Source organism: Rhinopithecus roxellana, chromosome 1 (assembly GCF_007565055.1).
Source record: "Rhinopithecus roxellana isolate Shanxi Qingling chromosome 1, ASM756505v1, whole genome shotgun sequence".
NCBI classification, from domain to species: domain Eukaryota; kingdom Metazoa; phylum Chordata; class Mammalia; order Primates; family Cercopithecidae; genus Rhinopithecus; species Rhinopithecus roxellana.
The window spans coordinates 107298372-107323645 of NC_044549.1; the positions used below are offsets into that span (position 1 = coordinate 107298372).

General features: G+C 35.2%; 1 protein-coding gene across 4 annotated transcripts in view; it reads right to left on the reverse strand.

Annotated features, from left to right (window-relative positions):
- The window catches only part of RNF13 (ring finger protein 13), a 165894-nt gene that overhangs the window by 90323 nt on the left and 50297 nt on the right, over positions 1-25274 (reverse strand). For all 4 annotated transcript variants that reach the window (XM_010356844.2, XM_030928876.1, XM_030928867.1 and 1 more), the window contains exon 4: positions 14823-14948. In XM_010356844.2, the coding sequence (XP_010355146.1) occupies positions 14823-14948 (126 nt within the window). The remainder of the gene's footprint in view (positions 1-14822; positions 14949-25274) is intronic.

The following is a 25274-nucleotide window of genomic DNA, read 5'->3' on the forward strand; positions in this document are numbered from 1 at the left end:
TGTAGCATTTCTATATGTCAATAGTGAACAATTTGAAAAGGAAATTTAAAAAGTAATCCCACTTACAAAAGGCACAAATAAAATTAAATAAATAGAAATAAGCTTAATGAAATAAATGAAAGATCTCTACAATGAAAACTATAAAACACTGATGAAAGAAATTAAAGAAGGCACAAAAAAATGGAAAGATACTCCATGTTCATAGATTGGAAGAATCAATATTGTTAAAATCCCCACACTACCCAAAGCAATCTACAGATTCAACGCAATCTCTATCAAAACCAATGACATTCTTCACAGAAAGAGAGAAAAATAATTGTAAAATTTATATGAAACCACAAAAGACCAAGAATAGCCAAAGGTATCCTGAGCAAAAAGAACAAAACTGAAGGAGTCACATTACCTGACTTCAAATTATACTACACAACTATAATAACCAAAACAGCATGGTGCTGGCATAAAAATATACACAGAACAATGGAACAGAATAGAGAACACAGAAACAAATCCACACACCTACAGTGAACTCATTTTTGAAAATAATGTCAAGAACATACCCTGGGGAAAAGACAGTCTCTTCAATGAATAGCGCTGAGAAAATGGAGGTGCATACGCAGAAGAATGAAACTAGACCCCTATCTCTTGCCATATACAAATATCAAATCAAAGTGGATGAAATACTTAAATTTAACACCTCAAACTATGAAACTACTACAAGAAAACATTGGGGAAAATCTCCAGGACATTTGTCTGGGCAAAAATTTATTGAGTAACACCCCATAAGCACAGGCAACCAAAGCAAAAGGGACAAATGGGCTCACGTCAAGTCAAAAGCCTTCCTCACAGCAAAGGAAACAATCAACAAAGTAAAGAGACAACCTATAGACTAGGATAAAATATCTGCAAACTACCCATCTGAGAAGGAATTAATAACTAGAATATATAAAGAGTTAAAACAATGCTATAGGAAAAAACCTAATAATCCAATTAATAAATAGGCAAAAGATTTGAATAGACATTTCTCAAAAGAAGACATACAAATGGGAAATAGGCAAATGAAAAGGTGCTCAACATCACTGATCATCAAAGAAATGCAAATCAACAACGAGGTATCATCTCACCCTAGTTAAAATGGCTTTTATCCAAAAAACAGGCAACAAGAAATGCTGGAGAATAAGTGGAGAAAAGGGAACCCTGTACACTGTTGGTAGGAATGTAAATTATAACAATCACTATGGAGAACGGTTTGGAGATTCCTCAAAAAACTAAAAATAGAGCTGCCATATGATCCAGCAACCTCAGTGCTGGGTATATACCCAAAAGAAAGAAAATAAGTATATGAAAAAGATACCCAAGCTCCTATGTTTGTTGTGGCACTGTTCACAATAGCCAAGACTTGGAAGCAACCTAAGTGTCCATCAACAGGTGAATGAATAAAGAAAGTGTGGTACTTATACACAATGGAGTACTATTCAGTCATAAGAAAAAATGAGATCCTGTCATTTGCAACAATATGAACGGGACTGAAAGTCATTATGTTAAGTGAAATGAGCCAGGCACAGAAAGACAAACATCACGTGTTCTCACTTATTTGTGGGATCTAAAAATCAAAACAATTGAACTCATGGAGATAAGAGAGTAGTGTAGTGGGGGGAGATGGGGATGGTTAATGAGTACAAAACACACACACACACACACACACACACACACACACAGAATAAATAAGACCTAGTATTTGATAGCACAACAGGGTTACTATAATAATAATTTCATTGTACATTCTAAAAGAACTAAAAAGAAAAACTGAATTGTATATAATACAAAGGATAAATGCTTAAGGTCACAGATACTCCATTTTCCATGATGTGATTATTATACATTACATGTCTGTATCAAAAGATCTCATGTACCCTATAAATACATACACACACTATGTACCCACAAAAATTTTAAATAAAAAACTAAAAAAAAATGTAGATGGGTTCCCCTTGGGTCTTTGGCTAAATATAAGAATGGTGTATGCATGCATACAGTGAAACCCTATAAGCCTGGACAAACAAGCTCACTAGGGAAGAAAACAATTATTGAAAAACTTAAGATTAACAATTTCTAGAATTCAAACAGGGTCAGGAAAAGTTCAAGCTTTGACCAGCCAGAGAGGGGAGACTTCCTTGAATACTAGATCATTCAGAGGATACCCTAGAAGGGTTATACCTTATTAGTAGAGCTAAAATAGTAGTGCTACAGTAAAGGCAACTCTTCATCAACTCAACAAACTTTAAAAACAAGCCTGAAAATAACCAAGCTCATCTGCAAGTAACTTAACTGCGAGCCACAATAACATTAAATGGTCTTTAAAGAAAGACAATAAAATCAAGACATATGACAATACAACACTATGTCCACCATCTAATCAAAAGTTGCTAGACATGCACTATTCACAACAACAAAGACACAGAATTGACCCAAATGTCCATCAATCATAGACTAGATAAAGCAAATATGGTACATATACACCATGGAATACTATGCAGCCATAAAACAGAACGAGATCATGTCCTTTGCAGGGATATGAATGGAGCTGGATGCCATTATCCTTGGCAAATGAATGTAGAAACAGGAAACCAAACACCACATGTTCTCATTTACAAGTGGGAGCTAAACAATGAGAACACATGGACACAGGATGGAGAACAACATACACTAGTACCTCTCAGGGAGGGTTGGGGGAGAGAGAGCATCAAGAAGAATAGCTAATGGATGCTGGGCTTAATTCTTGAGTGATGGGTTGATCTGTGCAGCAAACCACCATCGCACACGTTTACCTATGTAACAAACCTGTACATCCTGTACATGTACTCCAGAACTTAAAAAATTAAAGTTGAAAAAAAATAGTAGACACGCCAAGAAGCAAGAAAATGTGACCCATAACCATGAGAAAAATCATTCAACAGAAACAGACCCAGACGTTACATGAATACGGAATTATTAATAGCAGACAAGGATTTTTAAATAGCTATAAATTATAAGTTATTATTGTAAGAATACATTTACATGTAATATAAATAGACATAAAATTATAAATTATGTTCAAGGATTTGAAGGAGAATATAAACATAAGGCTCAGAGAAATGGATGATACATACACACAAACACCCACATTTTAAAGATCCAAATGAAACTTCTAGATAAAAGAGATACAATATGAAAAGTTCACCAGGTGGGCTTAAAAGATTATAGACATTGTAGAATAAAGGATCAGTAAATGTGAAGACAAAGGAACACAAATTATTAAACTGAAACACAGAAATGCACAAAGTAGGAGAAAAAGAATCAAGAGCTGTTGTAGATTAAAGGAGACATGACAACCAAGCTGAATGTGTTCAGTTTAGGATTCATGATTGGATCCTGAAATGGTTAAAAAGAAAACAACTATAAGAGGTATTTTGGACACAATTAGGAAATTTGAACATGCAGTTTATATTATTAGATATTTATCAATATTAAATTTCTTAAGTGTGGTTACTACATTTAGGAGAATGCTGCTGTTGTACAGACAATGAATGGAGCTTATTTTAAAATTGTTTAAGAAAAAACACTTGGTAGTTACTAACAATGGATTAACTTCAGAAGTATACCTGTATTTTCATCTTTGTTATAACATGAACCACAAGCTTTTGTCTTGAGGGCATTATTTTTTAAATATCCAGCCAAGTACTGTGACAACCTGATACATTTTAATCAGGCCAGCTTCACATACTTAATTTTAAATAGATTAATTTTCAACTACCATGGCTCATTAAAAAAATGATATAAATATGGACTAATTTCATCATGCTCTCAAATTGAAAATAAAAACAAAATCATCCTGCACTTAGTAAAGTGCATAGCACAATACTAGTAAGCAAAATTTGTGAAAATTTATGTTTCAGAGTATTACTTTAAAAATTAACAAAAGATGTTTTCATGCTTCTTGTTATAAACATTAATTACTAGAAAACTAAGCCTGTTTTCACCTTGAAAAACAGAGATCTGACAAAATAACATTTAGACCATTTTAAGTGCCAGGCTTTAATGTTCCTTAAGAACAATCTTTTTTGTTTCTGTATATCTCAAGCCTAGAAAAATCTCTCTCATATAAATAGTTGTTTAAAGTAAACTACAACTAAGGTAACTGATTATCCAGCAATATATAAGTCAAAAAAATAAATTTTCCTCGTATCTGTTGATTAGTTCCTCCCCAGCCCCTCACTCCACCCACCATCCATAAAAGCACACAGGAAATTTTACTTTAGTCATTTTGGATAAAAATTTTTCTGATATGTTGCATTTTCCCCACCTTTTTACCAAATGTGACTTGACCTCTTCCAGTTACTCAGGATCATCATGAACGTGCTTCAACAGACTACAGTTTTTCTCCTTAATGTTAAGTGTCAAATGTTACTTCCTCTCTCTGTGCTTACCACTAGTACTCTACTAATAGTTATTCTGGACTTCCTCCATCCATATATTCTTCTCTGTGGCAGAGAAAAAAAAAAGAACTAACCCTGATAAGAATTCTATTCTTTAAAAAAAATTAAGTGCATAAGAATTCTGAGAAAAACTGCCAGGAAAAGTACATGGTTTTAATGCTGAAGCTTAGCAACATTCATAACGGTGGTACAAAGGCATGTTTCCTTCTCTTCTCTGAGGCTATGTTGTGAAGAGTTGACCTTTTGCTAAGTGGCATATTACCACTGTACATAAGCTTAGAGGTAAGCTGAATTTATTTATTTCATTAGAAAACATTTTTGGTAGGGCTGGTAAAATCTTCTATGTTATACAAAAAGTCATACTTATTTGTTTCAAGTACAGTATACCAAAAAACAGAAGCCAAAATGCTTGGCACTTAAATTATTAAAGATCTTATGTTGGCCGGGTGCAGTGGCTCACATCTGTAATCCCAATACTTTGGAAGGCTGAGGTGGATGGATCACTTAAGGTCAGGAGTTCAAGGCTAGCCTGGACAACATGGTGAAACCCCATCTCTACTAAAAATATGAAAATTAGCCAGGCGTGGTGGCGGGTGCCTGTAATACCAGCTACTCAGGAGGCTAGGGCAGGATAATCATTTGAACCTGGAAGGTGGAGGGTGCAGTGAGCCGCGATCAAGCCACTGCACACCAGCCTGGGCGACAGAACGAGACTTTCTCTCAAAAAAAAAAAAGATCTTACGTTATTTTTCTGATGGCATCATTTTAAAGTCAATCTATGGTATATGGACAAGCAATTTTAAATACTGGGAGACACAATTTAATGCTAAAATTACAAACAAAACATAATTTTTGAACTAAGAAGTACTTAGGCAAAAAGCATACTTCTTAGTGTCCCTGCCAGTGTTCACTGCTACACAGAAAAGACTGGCCTAAATCTGCATTTTTCAAACTGTAGGTCATGATCCATTACCAGGCAGTAAAGTCTTAGTGAACCTAAGTGAATTTTAGTTTTTAATAAAAAGGAATTTCATATACCAAGTTATTACCGTATAGGTAGTGTAGGTAAGTACTACTCCATGAAATTTTATTGTCGGACTGTGTGCTGTATACATATTAGGGCACAAGTAAAAATAAACTTCTTACTGTGGGTGGGTTGCAGTCAAAAAAGTTTGAAACCCACTCATATAGATAGTTCTTAATACTCCATAGGTTGTTGGCAATCAGAAAAAGACTGATGCCTTTCAACATGATTGTTCCATGTTGCAACAATCATGTTCTGCAACATTCCATCACAAAATCAAAGTCATTAGCTTATAGGTCTTTGAATGTGGCTATTTCCAGTATTATGAAGTTTAATACTGTAGCTGGAACATGGTTAGTAGTAAAGATAATAAAATGAACAACATATAATTAAAATTAATTTAAAAGTTAAATTACATTTGTCTTTTTTCCCAGTGACATTAAGAAAATCTGAATAACCTTTATGTGCAGTTATACTATAAGTTAAAAAAAACTTGTAAGTTATGTCTGCTATAAGTTAAAACTGCTTTAAAAAAAATCTTTACTTTGTAACAAACTACACCAGTTAAAATAAACTATACTAGTTAAAAGCTGCCTAAATATTTGTCGGAATTGCAATTTAAGGCAAAAAAAGCTATTCATAAAATATTCTCTAGTTACCCATGTATATTAAAGTAGATATTTAAAATAAAGGATCTAGGTTCATATTTTTTAGATATTGATAGGATTCATATTCTAATCAAATCTTAATGATTTCTCATTCTAACACAGCAGAGGCCCCATTTCAGCCCACCCACCACTGAAAATAAAGGCTTTAGAATAACTTTCTGTGCAACAAGAGAATAACTCTCTGTACTTAAAATCAGCTTACTAGGAATTTCACAAGTAACACAGGAACTCCCATTGCACTTGAAAAGTGTCTGTGATGGAGCAATTACAGTAAGAATTTTGATATCTAGTGCCACCCAGTGACAGATCTCTGAGTATACGCCTCCATTACTGCCTGTTAATTGTTTCTGGTATTGTACGCACTGTACTAAAATCTCAGTACACAGAACTGCAGAAAACATATGCTCTACTCCCAAGAATCTGAAATCAGAAAAGACATTCCCATGGGTTTTTTAGTTTAGGATCAGGCTAGAGGTAATGAAAATAGTATAATGGAGCAAAAAGAAAGAATTAGAAAATACACAGTATTACTAGAATTTGTTCTGGCCTTACAAAGAGCCTTTCCCATTGCAAGCTATTATAAACACAAGATAAAAAAGGAGTAACTTTAACGAGCAATCACTTTATGGTATACTTAACATCACTTTATTTAAAACATTTGTAATCAATGTAAAAATAGCCCAAATAAAGAGCTTTCTCATTATGAAAATCAGCTCGTTTAACATAATCTGTAGATGGAATAAAATCTTAAAGATAAAGAATTACCAGGCCAGACGCAATGGTTCACATCTGTAATCTCAGCACTTTGGAAGGCCAAGGTGAAAGGATCACTTGAGCCCAGGAGCTCTGGACCATTCTGAGCAACATGGCAAGATCCCCTCTCAACAAAACAAAACAAATTAGCCAGGCATGGTGGAGGGTGCCTATAGTCCTAGCTACTTGGGAGGCTGAGGTGGGAGGATCGCCTGAGCCCAGGAGGTCAAGGCTGCAGTGAGCCGTGTTCATGCCACTGCACTCCAGCTCAGGCAATAGTATAAGACCCTGTCTCAAAAAAAAAAAAAAAAAAAAAAAAAAAATTACCTGATAACAAGGTCTTTAATGAAGTCTGATTAAAGCGATATATTAGAAAGCAACAGGTCTCTCTTAGACTAAGTATTGAGTACACAGAAATTTATTTTACTATTATTTAAATTGTACATATACACATTATGGATACTTTTACTGTGTATGCTATGTTTCAAAACACAAAAAGGTGAAAAGTCAAAATGAAAAAGAAAACAGCATAACACAGATACTGGATGGTTTTGGAGCATGGCCTCTTCTAACTAGTTATAAATTGGGTTTTTGCAGTTCTAGCAATGTGACACAACCAGATCTTCACTTTAATGTCTACCTTCTAAGGATTCCCTAAAGAAAACATACTCTAACTCTGCTTCTAAATCTTTCCAAGTGCAAAATGGAAAAGTTCTCTGAGAACTGATTTTCTCTTCCTTCAGCATAGCCAACACAAAGCAACAGTAAATTAATCATCAACCTGGACACAAAATACCCTTTCTCCCCACCCAGATGTCTGGTAGAAGAGAAAAAGTACTTATTCTATAAGGGAAGAAAATGAAATAAATTAATGAGAGACATAGAGAATAGAGATAATTCTCAAAACCTAGCTATGATCATCTTTTTGAGTCCAAAGAAATAAGAAGAAATTAAGAAGTAGAATCTCTTTCTCAAGTGATCAAAGCAATGCAGATGAGAATGCAGCAATAGATCTGAGGATTCAGATGTGAATACAAATCGTTAATCTATTGGATAAAAATTTCTGGGAACCTTGCAGTATTGAATAATCAATTATTAAAATAAGATCCAGAATTGTAGCAAGCAATCCTGCCAATATTACACTCTCCATTTCAACATTGTTCTTTTCTGCATATTATTTTAGGACTACTGCAGGCCATGTTGGGAAGAGCTACTCCTCAGAAGAGAGTATCAGGCTCTTATGACATTTTAACTCTCATTAATATTATAGTTCAGTGATATAAAACTATCTTTCTCTCTTTCTTTAGATCCCATCTTTCCTCCTTACCTAAACATTGTTCACTGATAGTATATCTGAGTAATCTGAATATCTTGATTTTAATACATTTCATTGCTTGAGTCCAAAATAAAGCAATAAGTCTCTTGAAAAGTATATGGTCTAGCATTCTGATATCTGTGATTAAAGGATACCCATGTAAAAATTCTGAAGCAAAAGAATGTTTGGGGAAAAGATATATAAATAAAGTTACTGGCATTACATTGCTTCATTCGATTAGAATAAAGCACATGTAAATTAACATTTTTCAGCTTTTTTCATTCATGAAAGATTAACTTCCTGGTAAAAGAAGGGAATTTTGCTTTGTTGTTTTAGTATTGAATAAATTTGTGTACAAAGAAACCTTATCATGAAAATGCAAGTATATTTAACAATTAAAGGGTGGAAGAAACGAATGAACGAACAAATGAATGAATGAATTAGTAGCACAGAGCTGTTTGATTGAACCATATATGGATAGAACTGTTTCCATCCATCAAGTATCCTTGAATATGCTCCTTTAGTGGAATCTTTTAAACATGATTCTGAAGTAGATTAATAACAAATGTTATAAATCACTTCATAGAAATATGTAAATTATGAAAAATTAAATGATATTAAATGACTTTCAGGTAATTTGCAGAGTTTAATTTCTACCTAAGGTCGTATCTACTTGCTTACTACTACTGAAATAGTAGCGCAGAGTATGTGCAGAGTATGTTCTGGGGACGACAAGTAATGTGCTTGCCTGAAGGCCTGAAAGGGGATAACGAAAGGTAAATCTAGAAAGGAAAACTAGAGGGCCACTTTCTGAGATAACAAAAAATCACCAAAAAAAAAAAAAAAAAGAGAGAAAAAAGTTATTACAATATGATCAAATAATCCCAAAAATGTTTATGGCAATTTAAAAAAATTCTATAAACATTGAGAACTAGAGAAAAATATCTGTGAGATAAACAAATATCTAGACTTAGAAATAATTCCAAAAGCATTAAGTGAAATGAACATGAAGCAAATGGAAAGCTCCAGTGACATTGTTTAGGCTCTAATCTATTCATATTTTATTATAAGCCCTTAAAGTTTTTAAAGTAAATCGCTTTGCAAATATTTAGTATTCATCTACCAATGTCATATAATGCATTAGGCACTAGCACTACAGAATCTAAAACATGATTTTTTTCTCTCACAGAGAGAAACAGAGACTGATGTGGGATTAAACAGTATATAAAAGATACGGGCCAGGCGTGGTAGCTCACTCCTGTAATCCCTGCACTTTGAGAGGCTGAGGCGGGTGGATCACCTGAGGCCAGGGGTTCAAGACTAGCCTGGCCAATATGATGAAATCCCATCTCTATCAAAAACACAAAAAATTAGCTGGGCATGGTGGCACACACCTGTAATCCCAGCTACTCAGGAGGCTGAGGCAGGAGAATTGCTTGAACCTGGGAGGCAGAGGTTGCAGTGAGCTGAGACTGTGCTACTGTAGTCCAGCCTGGTTAATAAGAGCAAAACTCCATCTTGAAAAAAAAAAAAAAAAAAAAAAAAGATAGGATGAGTTCTACCTTGAAGAACTTCAGGAAAGGTTTCAGACAGGACATAGTTTATCTTAGATCTAAAATAAAGTCAGATTGGCCAGACAGACAAGTAGAAGGAGGACATGCCAGATGGAGGACATGACAGAAACTAAGACAGAGTGGGAGACATTGCTCAGCACATATGGGGACTTGTAAATTCTTATGAGGTGGGAGGAGTGGCAAAGTAGAGATGAAACTTGAGAGAGAGGCAGAAGTCAGGTAAAGTATCCCAGTTAAGTTTTGTATCTGTATCCCAGTTAAGTTTTATAAAAGCTACATTACAGCAGAAAATAGCTCTGAAGAGACCCAACATATTCCTTATCATCTACAATCCAAATGTACCTCCATTCATGCCAAAAAAAATGGGATGTGGGAAGGGAGAATAATATCTAAGTCCTTTCAGCCTTGATAACTGGCCTAGATGGCTTTGCAGCTGCATTTTTCAAAAATACTCATTCACACATAAGATAGAATAAGATTCAGCACACACTGCTGAATAAAGTGCATATGTTGTACCATTTCTGTTTACCAGCGTTCCCTAAAGTCCAGCTAAAATACAGTAAATTGGCTACTCAAAGAAATTGGTGACTTGCCATTATATCCAAGTAATGAAAGCATCTGGTACCGAAATGACAATGGGCACTTTTTTTTATAACTTGTCTTTATTCACTTATAGATACAGAAAATTGTATAGCTCTGAAAGTTCAATGTTAAGTGATTACTTTAATGGCCTTTCAATTACTAGGTATTTTTACAGATTTTTTTTAAAGTCGTATTTCTCACTGGGATGCCAATTCAAGCCTTCTGAGAAATGTGTCCCTCAGAATGCTTCAAAGTCAACTTTCTAATTAAAAGATTTAATATAGCCTTAATTTATTTGCCAAAGTGCCAACAATGTTTTTTAATCTCAAATACTCACCAAAAACTAACATTTCCAAACAATTATGTTTTGTCACAGTAAAGAACAGCATCATACAGAGACAAAATAGCACTGTTTTGCTTTTCCTCTAAAGAGCTATATTTTCCAGAGGATACAGTTTTTGTCAGTATAAGTGATTACTTTTAGAATAAGTACCTGACATGTAATCAATAGTTCTTCTTACTGGCTTTCTGGATATTCTACATACTCAAACATTCATTCTGAGCATGGGTTTTGCTGCACTCCTCAAGGTAAGACAGATTAAAAGGTTCATATGTGTTTCTCTCAACAGAAGATAAAAAATTAAAACAATGGCTCTCTTCATTTGGAAAGTAATTCCCTTTCCTCCAGGAATTGTTAATTGCATTTCCACTGCCTTTGTGGCTATCTTTGAGTCACAAATCACTTGGGATGGTTTATATGAAGAAAATATGCCATTTTAAAAACTATAACATATATTCCATTTATTCATTTCCTTTTAAAGAAGAAGAAAAGTGGCCGGGCGCGGTGGCTCAAGCCTGTAATCCCAGCACTTTGGGAGGCCGAGACGGGCGGATCACGAGGTCAGGAGATCGAGACCATCCTGGCTAACACGGTGAAACCCCATCTCTACTAAAAATACAAAAACTAGCCGGGCGAGGTGGCGGGCGCCTGTAGTCCCAGCTACTCAGGAGGCTGAGGCAGGAGAATGGCGTAAACCCAGGAGGCGGAGCTTGCAGTGAGCTGAGATCTGGCCACTGCACTCCAGTCCGGGCGACAGAGCGAGACTCCGCCTCAAAAAAAAAAAGAAGAAGAAAAGTGTAGGTTTATTTAATCTTTTTTTAAAAAACTAAAAGAACTGTAAAAATCCTGAAATACCCACCAACATTAATCATCTGAAGTATCTCGATAAATTTTTATTCCTCATTTCTTTTCTCTTTGTGGTCTAAAACAAAGAGTTCCTTTCTCCAAGGAAAACTTTAGAAGATAGAGCCAATTCTCCTTTGTCTGAGATAATTTGTATGTCACTTTGGATAAGAGACATGCCAAAATATAACCCTGCACTACCATCAACTGTAGTATTATGTATGAAGCTGAATTAAGTTTTCCTCAGTACTCAGTCCTAGTAAGCTAGGTAATAAATAAAGAAATCTATCATTTTCTAACTATTTTAAGTCAATGCATCATACAAAATTGTGGATATACACGAATGAGCCATTATTGATTATCTACAAGAGATATTTATCTGCAATTCTGAAAAGAAGTATTACATATATATTAACATTGATGACCAAATTCCACAACACACTTAATATAAAACTGTATATAACCATTTTGGAAGCTCATTAAATGCAGTCAGAGATTTCTGATATGAAAACTACAGCTAATAAGGCTAACAGCTTATCCATCAGTAACCACCCTAGAAAGGAAATTTTCTTTAGGGTGCGATTCCAGTTGTTTTTCCAGTAGCCATAATGAGTTTATCCTTACCCAGTCACACTACCTTGGTAGGTGATGCATAATTCTTACTACTACAAATTTATGAAACATACTTGCCACAATGGTATGATTAAACTGTCTTTATAAGCCAAATTAGAAATTTTATACAACAGCTGACACTGAGTTGCCATATCATATGTAACTTATCAGACAATTTGATTTCCGAAAAGTCAGCAATTTTGCCATCTTTACCCTTATTCTATTTAATTCTAATGGTAAAAAGCATAAAACATCAACAGCTAAGACCCACTGCCTCCTTCCTGTATGCAAGGTGCTGTTAGGTAGGCATTTAACATTGATTAGTTCATCTGATCCTCCCAACAATCCTATGATATAGGGAACATTATAATTCTTATTTTACAGATAAGAAAACTGAGGCAGACAGAGGTAAAATAACTTGTCCAAGGTCATACTGCTAGTAAATGATAAAGATGAGATTGAAGTGTATATACTCTGTTTCCAGACCTTGATTATAATCATTGTGTCTCCCTGTAAACTGATGTTCCAGAAATTTGTACAACTCTGACAAAAACAGAAATCATTAGGAATGACATAAGTAAGGAATCTTCAGCCTTAAATGGCCAGAATATACTCCACTGTATATTTGTGGAAGAAAAAATAACCAAGTTAAAGAACATGTACAACAGACTAGAGCCTTATTCATTAAAACTGTGCCTACATGGTAAAGTACGAGAATTTTTTTAACATTTCCCTTTCTAACATTAGAATGGCTCAACTGAAACCTTTTTCCATGTTTTTCATATGTACACGTTTTTCAAGAATATATTAGACACATAAGCAAAAGGCTATTACATAGTTTGATTTAATGTCTTTATTGATTGCTTACCATGTACTGTAATACAAATTGGATATATAAATATGGTTAAAACATGAACACTAAACACCATCAATTCACAAACGAGATATATATATATATATATATATATATATATTCAATAAAAAGTAATAACAATGTGATAAAACGCAATGAAGGAAGTATTTGCAAAGTGGAAGGGTGGCACATTGAGCTAGAATGGTCTGCACTGCAACAGAGGAAGCAGAGAGAAAAGTAAGGCTTCCTGAGGAGGTAACATCCTCAGCTAGCACGTAACTGATGAGACAGATAAATGAGTGGTAAAGATCATTGGAGCAGAGATCTTGGACAGAGAAAATAGTACACGTAAAGGCACAAATGTATGATCAGCATGGCACAGCCAGTTGAGAGAGTTCAGGTAGGCGGTATGGCTGCAACATAAAATTCAAGACAAGCAGTGAAAAGAGATGAGCTGGACTAATGACTAAATCATTAAACTCCTTTGGAAGTACTCAGACTCATGATGAGGATCCACTAAAGGGACAAGAAGGCTAACAAGCCTACTGTATTCATTCCCGAGTTGTGGTTTCATCTTCAAAAACAGATATTCAATAACAGTATTTCCCTAATTTTCAAAGAGTACCATCTCCCATCCCTGCCTGTAAAGGAAAGTTATAACAACAACAAAAAAGTATTCTAATTTCTAACTATCAGACTGTACTGAGTCCACAAATTACATAGCATAATAGTGCAGTAGACCTTGGGATCAATAGAATTAGTTTACTTTTAATTTCTTAGCAGCAAGAAATTAATGAAACATTATAATAACATTTAATTTTAACTGAAGCAACCTCTAATTATTATAGTTTAGTTCTGGATAAAACAGTTAAATATAAACTATCATAAACAACTCTGAGGAGCAGGAAATCTACTACTTTGACTTCAAACTCTAATCTATTCCCATTTAAAGGCAACTGAGAGTCTATATTGGGAACTAACATAAAGTAGTAATGATACCTATCATTTACACAGTGCTATACATTTTCAAATTCCTTTATATTTATTATTTTATTCTTCTCATAAGTTTATTATGGAGGTATCATTTCTTCCATGCAATCAAAATTGCAGAGAAAATTCATGCACAACATGACAGGGCGGTTTTTCTTGCTGAACAGACAAGCAACATGAAATAATAGCCCATGTCCTATTCTGAGAGATACACGCAAGACACTATATGACATTCAGCTCTGAGGTAGTCCAGTAACAGTTACATCAAGGTTTATTTTAGATAGGCCTTAATGTGGCTCCTTAGCCAATGCTAATCCCAAAACAGACTTTAAAAAACCATACATCTAGAGCAGCACTGGTGATACATGGTGAGCGAGGTGGGTAAACCTCATTTTACTATCTGAAATGCTAGCTTAACACATGTCAGAGAGAAAAAACTTTATACAGGGCAGATTTAACTTATTACAAAAGAGAAACCTCGATGACAATGTAGATACAGGTATAGATGTAGGTTTGAGATTGATACTGGAAGGGTAAAGGCATAAAACTAAAGGCTGAAGTTAAGTTTTCATTCCTACATTAGATCAAGTAAGATTCCACTGTTAAACCACAGTTCAAGATGTCCAACAAATGCCTGAAAATTCTTAGAACCAGTAAAAGTTATTTCTATTCTATGCATCCAGTTTATTTTCAGTCTTACTGGATTTTAAATTTTAAATGTTTTCTGAAACAAGAGAGGATTTAAATTAGCTAACTAAACAAATAGGAAACAAAAAACGAAAAAAGAAAACCATACCTTTATATCGAAATTACAATCAAGTCTTCTAATTAACACGATGAAAGTGCCAGATGAATTGTCTTTTACTGGTGGAGGCACTATGGGTTCACAGGCATTCTCTGGTTTTGAGTTAATCAAAAAACCCTGAAAAAGAGTTGGTAAAAATTATCTCTCTCTTTCAGTCAATAAATCAATCAACCTACTTCTACAAATATCTTTTCAATTTGTCATGCTTTGCATTATGCTAGACGTATTATTGGGCATCTACAATTGCTCACAATCACAGAACTTCTAAAGCAGCATTTGCTTTCATAAAGCATTTAGTTTTCTAAAATAAGTTCTATCTTTTGTATTGAAGTTAAAAAATAATAATAATAAGCAAACGCATGCATAAGCCAATCACCCCAAAGACAACCACTGGTATATTTTCTAACAATATTTGACATTTTCAAACCAAGCAAATATGTCTTAAAAATTAACTTACTTTCATGTTAGCAATGAAATGCACATAATAAATACATTTCTAGAAATTTATTCTGCAGAAATGCTAGCCTGAGTATGTAAGGTGTATGTGGAAAGACAGTTATTGGTATATTATTATTATTATTATTATTATTATTATTATTATTATTATTTGAGACGGAGTCTCGCTCTGTCGCCCAGGCTAGAGTGCAGTGGCGCGATCTCGGCTCACTGCAAGCTCCGCCTCCCGGATTCACGCCATTCTCCTGCTTCAGTCTCCAGAGTTGCTGGGACTACAGGCGCCCGCCACCACACCGGGCTAATTTTTTTGTATTTTTATTAGAGATGGGGTTTCACTGTGTTAGCCAGGATGGTCTCGATCTCCTGACCTTGTGATCCACCCTCTGCCTCCCAAAGTGCTGGGATTACAGGAGTGAGCCACCGCGCCTGGCCTCGTACATTATTTTTAACAGCAAAAACTGGAAATCACGCATATCCAAAAGACAGCTATTTAAACAATTATAGTATATTTATACAATAGGTAAATAATGCAGCCATTTAAAAATATGAGGAAGACCTGTACACACTAAACTGAAAAGACGTTCACAAGATAACCATGAATTTAAAAAGTAAACAGCAAGTTGCTTTCAGGAATACAGGATGGTTTGACATAAGAAAATGTAGTAACAGGCCGGTCGCGGTGACTCACACTTGTAATCCCAGCACTTTGGGAGGCCGAGGCAGATGGATCACCTGAAGTCAGGAGTTCAAGACCAGCCTGGCCAACATGGCAAAACTCCGTCTCTACTAAAAATACAAAAATTAGCCAAGCATGGTGGCACATGCCTGTAGTCCCAGCTACTTGGGAGGCTGAGGCAGGAGAATGGCTTGAACCCAGGAGATGGAGGCTGCAGTGAGTCAAGATTGTGCCACTGCACTCCAGCCTGGGCGACAGAGTGAAACTCCATCTTGGAAAAAAACAAAAACAAAAACCTGGTAACAGATTAAAACAGAAAAATCAAATGACTATCTTAACATATGTAAAAAGTGAATAAACATATAAAAAGATGATCAAATTCATTGATTTCATTTATAAAGGAAGGAGGCAATTAAAGCTATGAGACAATGCCTTAACCACAGTTCTGTATGGTCCCTGAACTGGTCACACCAATTATCTATTCCACAGGATTTGGCAATTTCTCCTCCCTGAAATTATATCGCTCAGCTTGTGATATGGAAAGTGTCTGTACATATCTTGGGTATAAAATCTATCACTCTTTCATTTGCTCATATAATAGCTCCTCTTCTTAATCCCATAAAGCACTTGGTTTTTGTTTTGCAAGGAAGTACAACTGTGGTCATCCTTCCAATGATGAATATTTGCTTTATTCTTGTTAAATGTGCACCCTGCTCTCAGTGCCTTTCTGCAAACACTTTTTGCTTCAATGCGAAATAACATAGTGTAGGAAATCTTTATCTTTTTCAACACAGTTATTATAGCAATTAAACGCAAGCCATATAGGTTGGCTTCCAGTTCCAAAATGGTGATGCAGAAGCAAGCTGGTTTGACTCCCCTACACAGAAAAAGGAAAACAAATATACAGCAATGAGATGATGGCCAGAAATAAGCCAGAACTCAAATATAAGGAGAGATCATTCCCAGGGCCACAGAGAAGTAAAAAAATCTCCCAGTAGACAGAGAATTAGACTTGCACATCCACGATGCCCCCCCCCCCATTTTGCCCAGCACCAACTGCAAGGAAAATTTCCCCTCAACTCACTGTTTCAACTTACTGTAAAAGTAAGACCAAGGTGGAACCAAATTGCCCACTATCTTGGGTTCCCTAGGAGGAGATGTGTCCCTTCCTTAACCCACAGAAAGCATCACAAGTACCTGAAGGGAGGAAATATCCATGAGGTAGATAGAGACTAAGAGGGGAAGCAGGACTACAATCCCTAACCCTAGAAAGTAGAGCCCTCCTTTGTAACTCTACCAAAAGAGACGCCAAATCACAGTAGCTATTCAGTAGCACCATACAGTAGGTTTGTCCCACAGGTCCACTGGGCATAAACCTCCACAGCCAGCCTTCCCACACTGTCAAGATATCCCCATTGGGACTTGCCCCTTTGGGAAGGGCAGCACTTTGATAATTTACTACAGCCAAGGTGAACCTAAGCTTAAGGCACCACCTAAAGCCAAAAAGGAGGCAGTAACCTAGCAGTAAATAATCTCTAACCAAACACATCCAATAGAAACCAAAACAAGCCAGACAGAGAAGAACAGAATAAATAACTAATCTTTCAATGCAAAGACACAGATATACATCCACAAGAAACAATAGCAAGCAGGGAACCATGATCCCCAAATGGACAAAGCAAGAAACCAATAAGCAACCCTAACAAGATGGCAATATGTGAACTTTTTAAGCAAGAAGTCAAAATAGCAGTTTTAAGGAAACTCAGTGATCTCCAAGATAAAACAGAAAAGAAATTCAGAAATTTATCAGAAAATTTTAATCAAAAAATTGAAATAATTCTGTCTAAACCAAACAAATTTTGGAACTGAGAAGTATATCTGCTGACCTGAAAAATTCATTAGAGGCACTCAACATCAGAATGGATCAAGAAGAAGAAAGAATCAGCAAAGTCAAAGACAGCCTATTTTTAAATACACAGAAGAGAAAAAAGAAAAGAGTGAAAAGCAATAAAGATCTCCTACAAGATAAAGAAAACTACCTCAAAAGACCAACTCTAAGAATTACAGGTGTTCAAGAGGGAGCTGAGCAAAAGCAAGGTATAGAAAGCTTATTCAAAAAATAATAATAAAAAACTTTACAAAACTTGAGAAAGATATAAATAACCAGCAACAGGAAGGTGAGAGAAAAAACAAATTTGACCCAAATAAGACTACCCCAAGACATACACTAATCAAACTCTCAAAGGTCAAGGACAAAGAGAGGATCCTAAATGCAGCAAGAAAAAAAAAAGGAAATAACATACAAAGGAGTTCCAATTCATGTGGCAACAGACTTTTCATTGAAAAACAATACAAGCCAGGACGGAGTGGAATAACTAGAGAAAGAGAGAGACAGAGAAAGAAAGGAAAGGACAGAAAGGGAAAGGAGGGGAGGAAAGAGGAGGGGAGGAGAGGAGCAGAGAAGATCGTAATGAAGAGGAGCAAAAAGCAAAAAGTGAAGGGCGGGGAGGAAGGAAGGGAGGAAGAAAGGAAACCTATCATCGAAGAATAACCAAATCCAGTAAAGTTATCCTTCAAATATAAGAAACAAAGTTTTTCCCAGATAAACAAAAGCTGAGAGAGTTTACCACCACCAGGCTAGTCTTACAAGAAATGCTAAGGAAAATTATTCAATCTGAAAGAAAAAAGACTAATGTGCTAAAATAATTAGAAAAAAAAATAGTTGAAGGTCTAAAACCCACTGGTAAAATTAAGTACATAGACAAACCCAGAATACTCATACCATAATTGTGGTGTGCAATCCACTCATAACTCTAGTTATGTCCAGAAGACAAATCTATTTAAAACAATTATTTAAAAGAAAGAAAAACAAACAAAAAAAATTACAGCTACAGCAACATAGTAAGAGATAGGTAATATAAAAATATGTGAACTGAGACAACTAAAAGCGAAAATGTGAGGGATAGAGTTAAAGTGGAGAATTTTTTTTTTATTCTCATTTGTTTCTATTCTTTCCTATGTGACTTAAAATGTCATGCTTTAAATAACTTGTTATAAGACGGCTTTGTAAGCCTTATAGTACTGACAACGCAAAAACCTGTAACAGATTCACTAAAAATAAAAAGCAATTAATTAAAAAGCACTATCAGAGAAAATCACTTAACCACAAAGGAAGATAGTAAGAAAGGAAGAGAAAAATTACAATACAAAAAACAATCAACAAAATGGAAGTAAAAGTCTTAACTCATCAATAAAACTAAATGTAAACGGAATCCATTCTCCAATTAAAAGGCACAAAATGGCTGGATAGACAAAGAAACAAGACCCAATACTACGCTGCTTACGAAAAAACCACTTCACCTATAAACATATATATAGTCCAAAAGTGAGGGGTGAAAAATGAAATTCCAGTAGTAGTTACACTTATATCAAATAAAACAGACTACAAATCATCAAACAGTGTAAAAAGAGACAAGGAAGATCAATATATATGATACAAGGGTCAATTCTGCAAGATGATATAACAATTATAACTATTTATGCAACCAATATGAGGTAGCCAAGTATATGCAGCAAACATAAACAGATCCAGAGGGAGAGAGAGACTACAACACAATAATAGTAGGGAATTTTAGCACACCACTTTCGGAAATGTACAGATCATCCAGACAGAAAATCAACGAAGAATCAATAACCTAAAGGTCCTGACATTTACAGAACATCTCACCCAACAGTTACAGAAAAGACATTATTTTTATCAGCATATGGAACATTTTCAGAATATACCTTATCTTAGGCCACAGAACAAGTCTGAAAAATTCAAAAAGTAGCAATCATACCACTATCTTTTCTGGCCACAATAGACTACAATAACAAGAAGAACCTTGGAAACTTCACAAATGTATGGCAAATAAACAAAATGTTCCTGAATAACCAATGGGTGAATACAGAAATTAAGAAAAGAAATTTAAAATTTCCTGAAACAAATGAAAACGAAACTACCACATACCAAAATATATGGATACAGCAAAAGCAGTACTAAGAGGGAAGTTTATAGTAATAAACGTGTCAGAGGTGTCTGAACCAGAGCAACTCCATCTTGAATAGGAGCTGGGCAAAAAATGAGACTGAGACCTACTAAGCTGCACTCCCAGATGGTTAAAGCATTCTAAGTCACAGAATGAGATAAGAGGTCAGAACAAGACACAGGTCATAAAGACTTTGCTGATAAAATAGGTTACAGTAACAAAGTCAGCTAAAATCCACCAAAACCAAGATGGTGACGAGAGTGACCTCTGTTCTTCCTCACTGCTACACTCCCACCAATGCCATGACACTTTACAAACGCCATGGCAACTTCAAGAAGTTACCTATATGGTCTAAAAAGGGGAGGCATAAATAATCCACCCCTTGTTTAGCATATCACCAAGAAATAATCATAAAAATGGGCAACCAGCAGCCCTCCAGGCTGTTCTGTCTATGGAGTAGTCATTCTTTTATTCCTTTACTTTCTTAATAAACTTGCTTTCACTTTGCACTGCAGACTCGTCCTGAATTCTTTCTCGTATGAGATCCAAGGACCCTCTCTTGGGGTCTGGATCAGGATCCCTTTCCTGTAACACCACCAGTGCCATGACAGCTTACAGATGTCATGACAACATCAGGAAATTACCCTATACGGTCTAAAAAGGGAAGACAGAAACAATCCCACCCCTTGTTTAGCATATCATCAAGAAATAATCATATAAATGGCCAACCAGGAGCCCTCCGGGCTGCTCTGTCTATGGAGTAGCCATTCTTTTATTCCATCACTTTCCTAATAAACTTGCTTTCACTTTACTCTATGGACTCACCCTGAATTCTTTCTTGCACGAGATCCAAGAACACTCTCTTGGGGTCTAGATCAGGACCCTTTCCTGTAACAAATGCTTATATCAAAAAAGCATAAAGATTTCAAATAAACCACCTAACAGTGAACCTCAAGGAACTAGAAAAACACCACCAAATGAAACCCAAAATCAGTAGACAGAAAGAAAGATCATCTATTCCAATTTTTCTGTATACAAAGAAATTGGAAGATTGGAAGCAGACTGCTTGAGTTCATTAGCTTGAGACCACCTGGACAACACGGCAAAACCCCATCTCTACAAAAAATACAAAAATTAGCTGGCTGTGGTGGTGTATGCCTGTGTCCCAACTACTCGGGAGGCTAAAGTGGGAGGACTGCTTCAGCCCAGGAGTGGAAGGCTGCAGTGAGCCGAGATCACACCACCGCACTTTGAGCCGAGATCACACCATTGCACTTCATCTTGGGAAATAGAGTGAGATCCTCTCTCTCAAAATAACCAAACAGGAGGGTATAGGGCTGATCAATGAATAAGATAGCTTTTGAGGCTATATCTTAAATGTTCCTGCTTTTACTATTAATGTTGATGATTATTACAACAAACATAATATATATATATATATATATATAAATATCTAGAAAGAAGTTTCATGAATGTGTTGAAAAGGTTAGCTCCTTTGTACAGGCTCCAGTCTACTGTAACCATTGATAAGTACCACTTCTGCAGACAGCCAGAAAAAACACTTTTATCTTATGGAGATGCTTGTTTTTATTTAGTTTTTTTATTTCTTAGATCACATAAGTTAAGGAGAAATATACTCCAAATGCCTAGTTTTTCTTCTCTTGGTTTTGGAATTTTGGTTGTTTCATCTAAATACAATATATCTTATTAAACATCCACTATACCTTTCTTTATATCATCAGAATAACCTGATTGCAAATAAAATTTCATTTACATATAAATTAATAAATATCTTCTTCCAAAGTTTACTACTTCAAATTAATCTGCAGACATAAAGAGTTTGCTAATGACCTTGCCATTAAAAGAAAAAAGGAGGGAGGATGGCAACAAACCAGTGTCCAGAATAAAGCTAGGAAATAAGATCAATAATTTCTTTTTTATTTGAATTGATATGGAGAGATTTAAGCAAACGGAAATCATAAAAGATGCAGCTGACATTCTTTTTGTCTTTATCAAATTTAGTTCTTAATAACAATAGCGTAACTGCAAACATTTAATGACTGTAACCTTCAGTTTTATTTTACTTAACACAGTACCGATTTATTACGATTTTGATTTTATGATATTCCAGCTCTACGAAGAAAAGATCATCTGGTGTGTGCCTCTCATTTGGTACACACAGATACTGTGTGTTCACTCAGTGGATATAATACCTTGACATTTCAGAAAACAAAATGAATGTGCGCTCTGGAGGACAATGCCTTTTAATTGATATGTTACTGTCTTTGTGCGTTTGCATTGCTATAAAGGAATACCTGAGGCTGGGTAATTTGTAAAGAGGTTTATTTGGCTCATAGTTCTGCAGGCTATACAAGAAAACACACACACACACGCACACACACAAAAGGCATGGCACCAGCATCTGTTTCTGATGGCCTGCTTCCACTCATGCAAGGTGGAAGGTGAAGGGGAACCTGTGTAAGAAGAGATCACATGATAAGAGAGGAGAAGAGAAGTGCCAGACTCTTGAACAACTAGCTCGCACAGGAACTAAGAGTAAGAATTCATTCACTGTGGCAGAAGTCACCAAACCATTCATGAGGGATCCACTTCCCTGACCCAAACATCCTCCCATTGGGCCTTACCTCTAACACTAGGGATCAGATTTCAACATAAGGATCAAATATCCAAACAATGGTAGTTACATTCACACTAATACTACAACCACATCATCATTCTAAAAAAAAAAAAAAAAATTCCAATCAAACATTGCCATGCTAGCTACATGCAACAAAATAGTTTCTCTAAAAACAAGAATTCTAAGTGGATTGTGCTTACACTAACAATGCATGTCCTCTACAATTGCCACATAATCAGTACAACCCAGTAAAGGAGATTTATGCATAATTCATATTCTATAGTATTTGACAAATCCTGTAAAAACATAAAGAGGTTAAATGTAATAACTACAGAATTCTTAACAAAATCTTTGACAGCAAGAGTTCAAAAACAAATAGAAAAAGTAAATCCATGAAAACCAAACAGGCATCAGAAAAATTCTCCTTTAGTATTATAAACAAACATAGGCCGGGTGCGGTGGCTCACACCTGTAATCCCAGTACTTTGGGAGGCCAAGGCAGGCAGATCACCTGAGGTCAGGAGTTCGAGACCAGCCTAGCCAATATGGTGAAACCCTGTCTCTACTAAAAATACAAAAATTAGCCAGGTGTGGTGGCGCATGCCTGTAATCCCAGCTACGCAGGAAGCTGAGGCACAACAATTGCTTGAACCCAGGACGCGTAGGTTGCAGTGAGTTAAGATTGCACCATTGCACTCTAGCCTAGGTGACAAAGCGAGGCTCCATCTTAAAAAAAAAAAAAAAAAAAAAAAAGAATTAAGACTAAGAGGAATTCTTTGGTAATGAGACAAAAAACATGCTGTTTTCCAAAACATAACAAACACAACCACAACAAAGACCCTCACTCATTCATCACTTACCACAGCACTTGCCATTTGCAATTTGTCATTATAATTCAGTTTATAGTTGAACACAACCTGGTTAATTAAAGTTGATACAATTTGCTTATCAATCTGATTAAAGGGATCATAATGATGGAAATGATCAGATCCTAACTAGAGGAATTATTTCAGTACTCAGAATTCAAAGAGAATGGCAACTGGCAAGAAGGGATAGCGCAGGCAAACAAAAGTAGGGAGAACAATTATAATACCTTAATAAAGGTACTGTTATTGCCATTAGTTATTCTGTTAATTTCAAAGGTGATGATTACTCATTCATTTGTTTCATGAAACAGGGAATATATCAAATGTAAAATATAATGAATTATTTTATTACTTATCACTTACAGAAGAAGGGAGATAGTACTGAATTCATCAAAGTGGCTGGACATTCTTTTATACCAGCAGTATATAAAAATACCTGGTTTCATATCCTTGTCAGTTGTGGATATTGTTAGACTCATCTTTTTACTAATTTGATAAGTGTGAATTGGCATCTAGATATAATGTATACAAGCAGATATATTTAAAAGATGTTCACTAAAAAAGAAAGTAAAAAACTGGCATCTACCAGCAAATGAATGAAAAAAAAATGTGGCATATCCATAAAATGTAGTATGCAACAGTTAAAATGAATTAGGAATATGTAATAACAAAAATTTCAAATACAGTATTAGATGAAAAAGCAAGTTTTAAAACCAGAGCAAAGAAAATTTAAATGGAAACACAACGTTTATAGATGTATATATGGTAGAAAAAAAAATATATATGTATGTTTTAGAACATAAATGGGAAAGATATACATACGTTTCAGGATAATGATCATCTATAAGGAGCGAGGTAAGGGAACAGAATACAGTAGGATAAAAAGGATGTTTCAGTAGTATCTGTAATATTGTATTTCTTCTTTCAAAAATACTAACCTCTAGGTAGCAGATATACAGGATGCTCTGTTATTCTTAAACTCTAGTCTATGCTTGAAATATTTCAATTTTTAAAAAGTGAAAGCAATCTAAATGTCCAATGACACAAGGGATTGGTTACATCATGGTGTAATTCAAGTACTACAATAAATTGTATAATTTTGAATGATGATATGAATGTATAGATTTTTATATGGAAAGATATTCATGATATTGGATATGCCATCCAACATATTGCCAATTTTTTAAGTTGCAATATAGCACATATAAGTGCATAAAATCAAGGCGTGAATGTGTCTACACAAGTTCACACAGTTGTACCCAAACGTCTGCCACTATAATCTTTAATTGTAGAATTACGTATGATTTTCATATTCTTCTTTTTAAACTTTACTGATATTTAATATTTTATATATTTATGGGGTGCATGTGATAATTTGTTTCATGCATAAAACATGTAATGATCAAGTCAGGATACTTGAGGAATCTATTACCTTGAGTATTTATCATTTATATGTGTTGAGAATATTTCAAGTTCTCTCTTCTAGTTACTTTAAAATATACTTAATACATTATTGCTAACTATAGTCACCCTACTCTGTTATGGAACATTAGACCTTATACCTTCTATCTAACTGTATGTTTGTATCCACTGACCAACTTCTCTTCATCTCCCCCTCTCAACCACACCCTTTTCCCACCCTCTGGTATCTATCGATCTACTCTCAATCACCATAAGATCAACTTTTTTAGCTTCTACAAATGACTGAGAACATTGGATATTTGTTCTTTCTCTGCCTGTATAATTCCACTTAACATAATAATCTCTAGTTCCATTCAT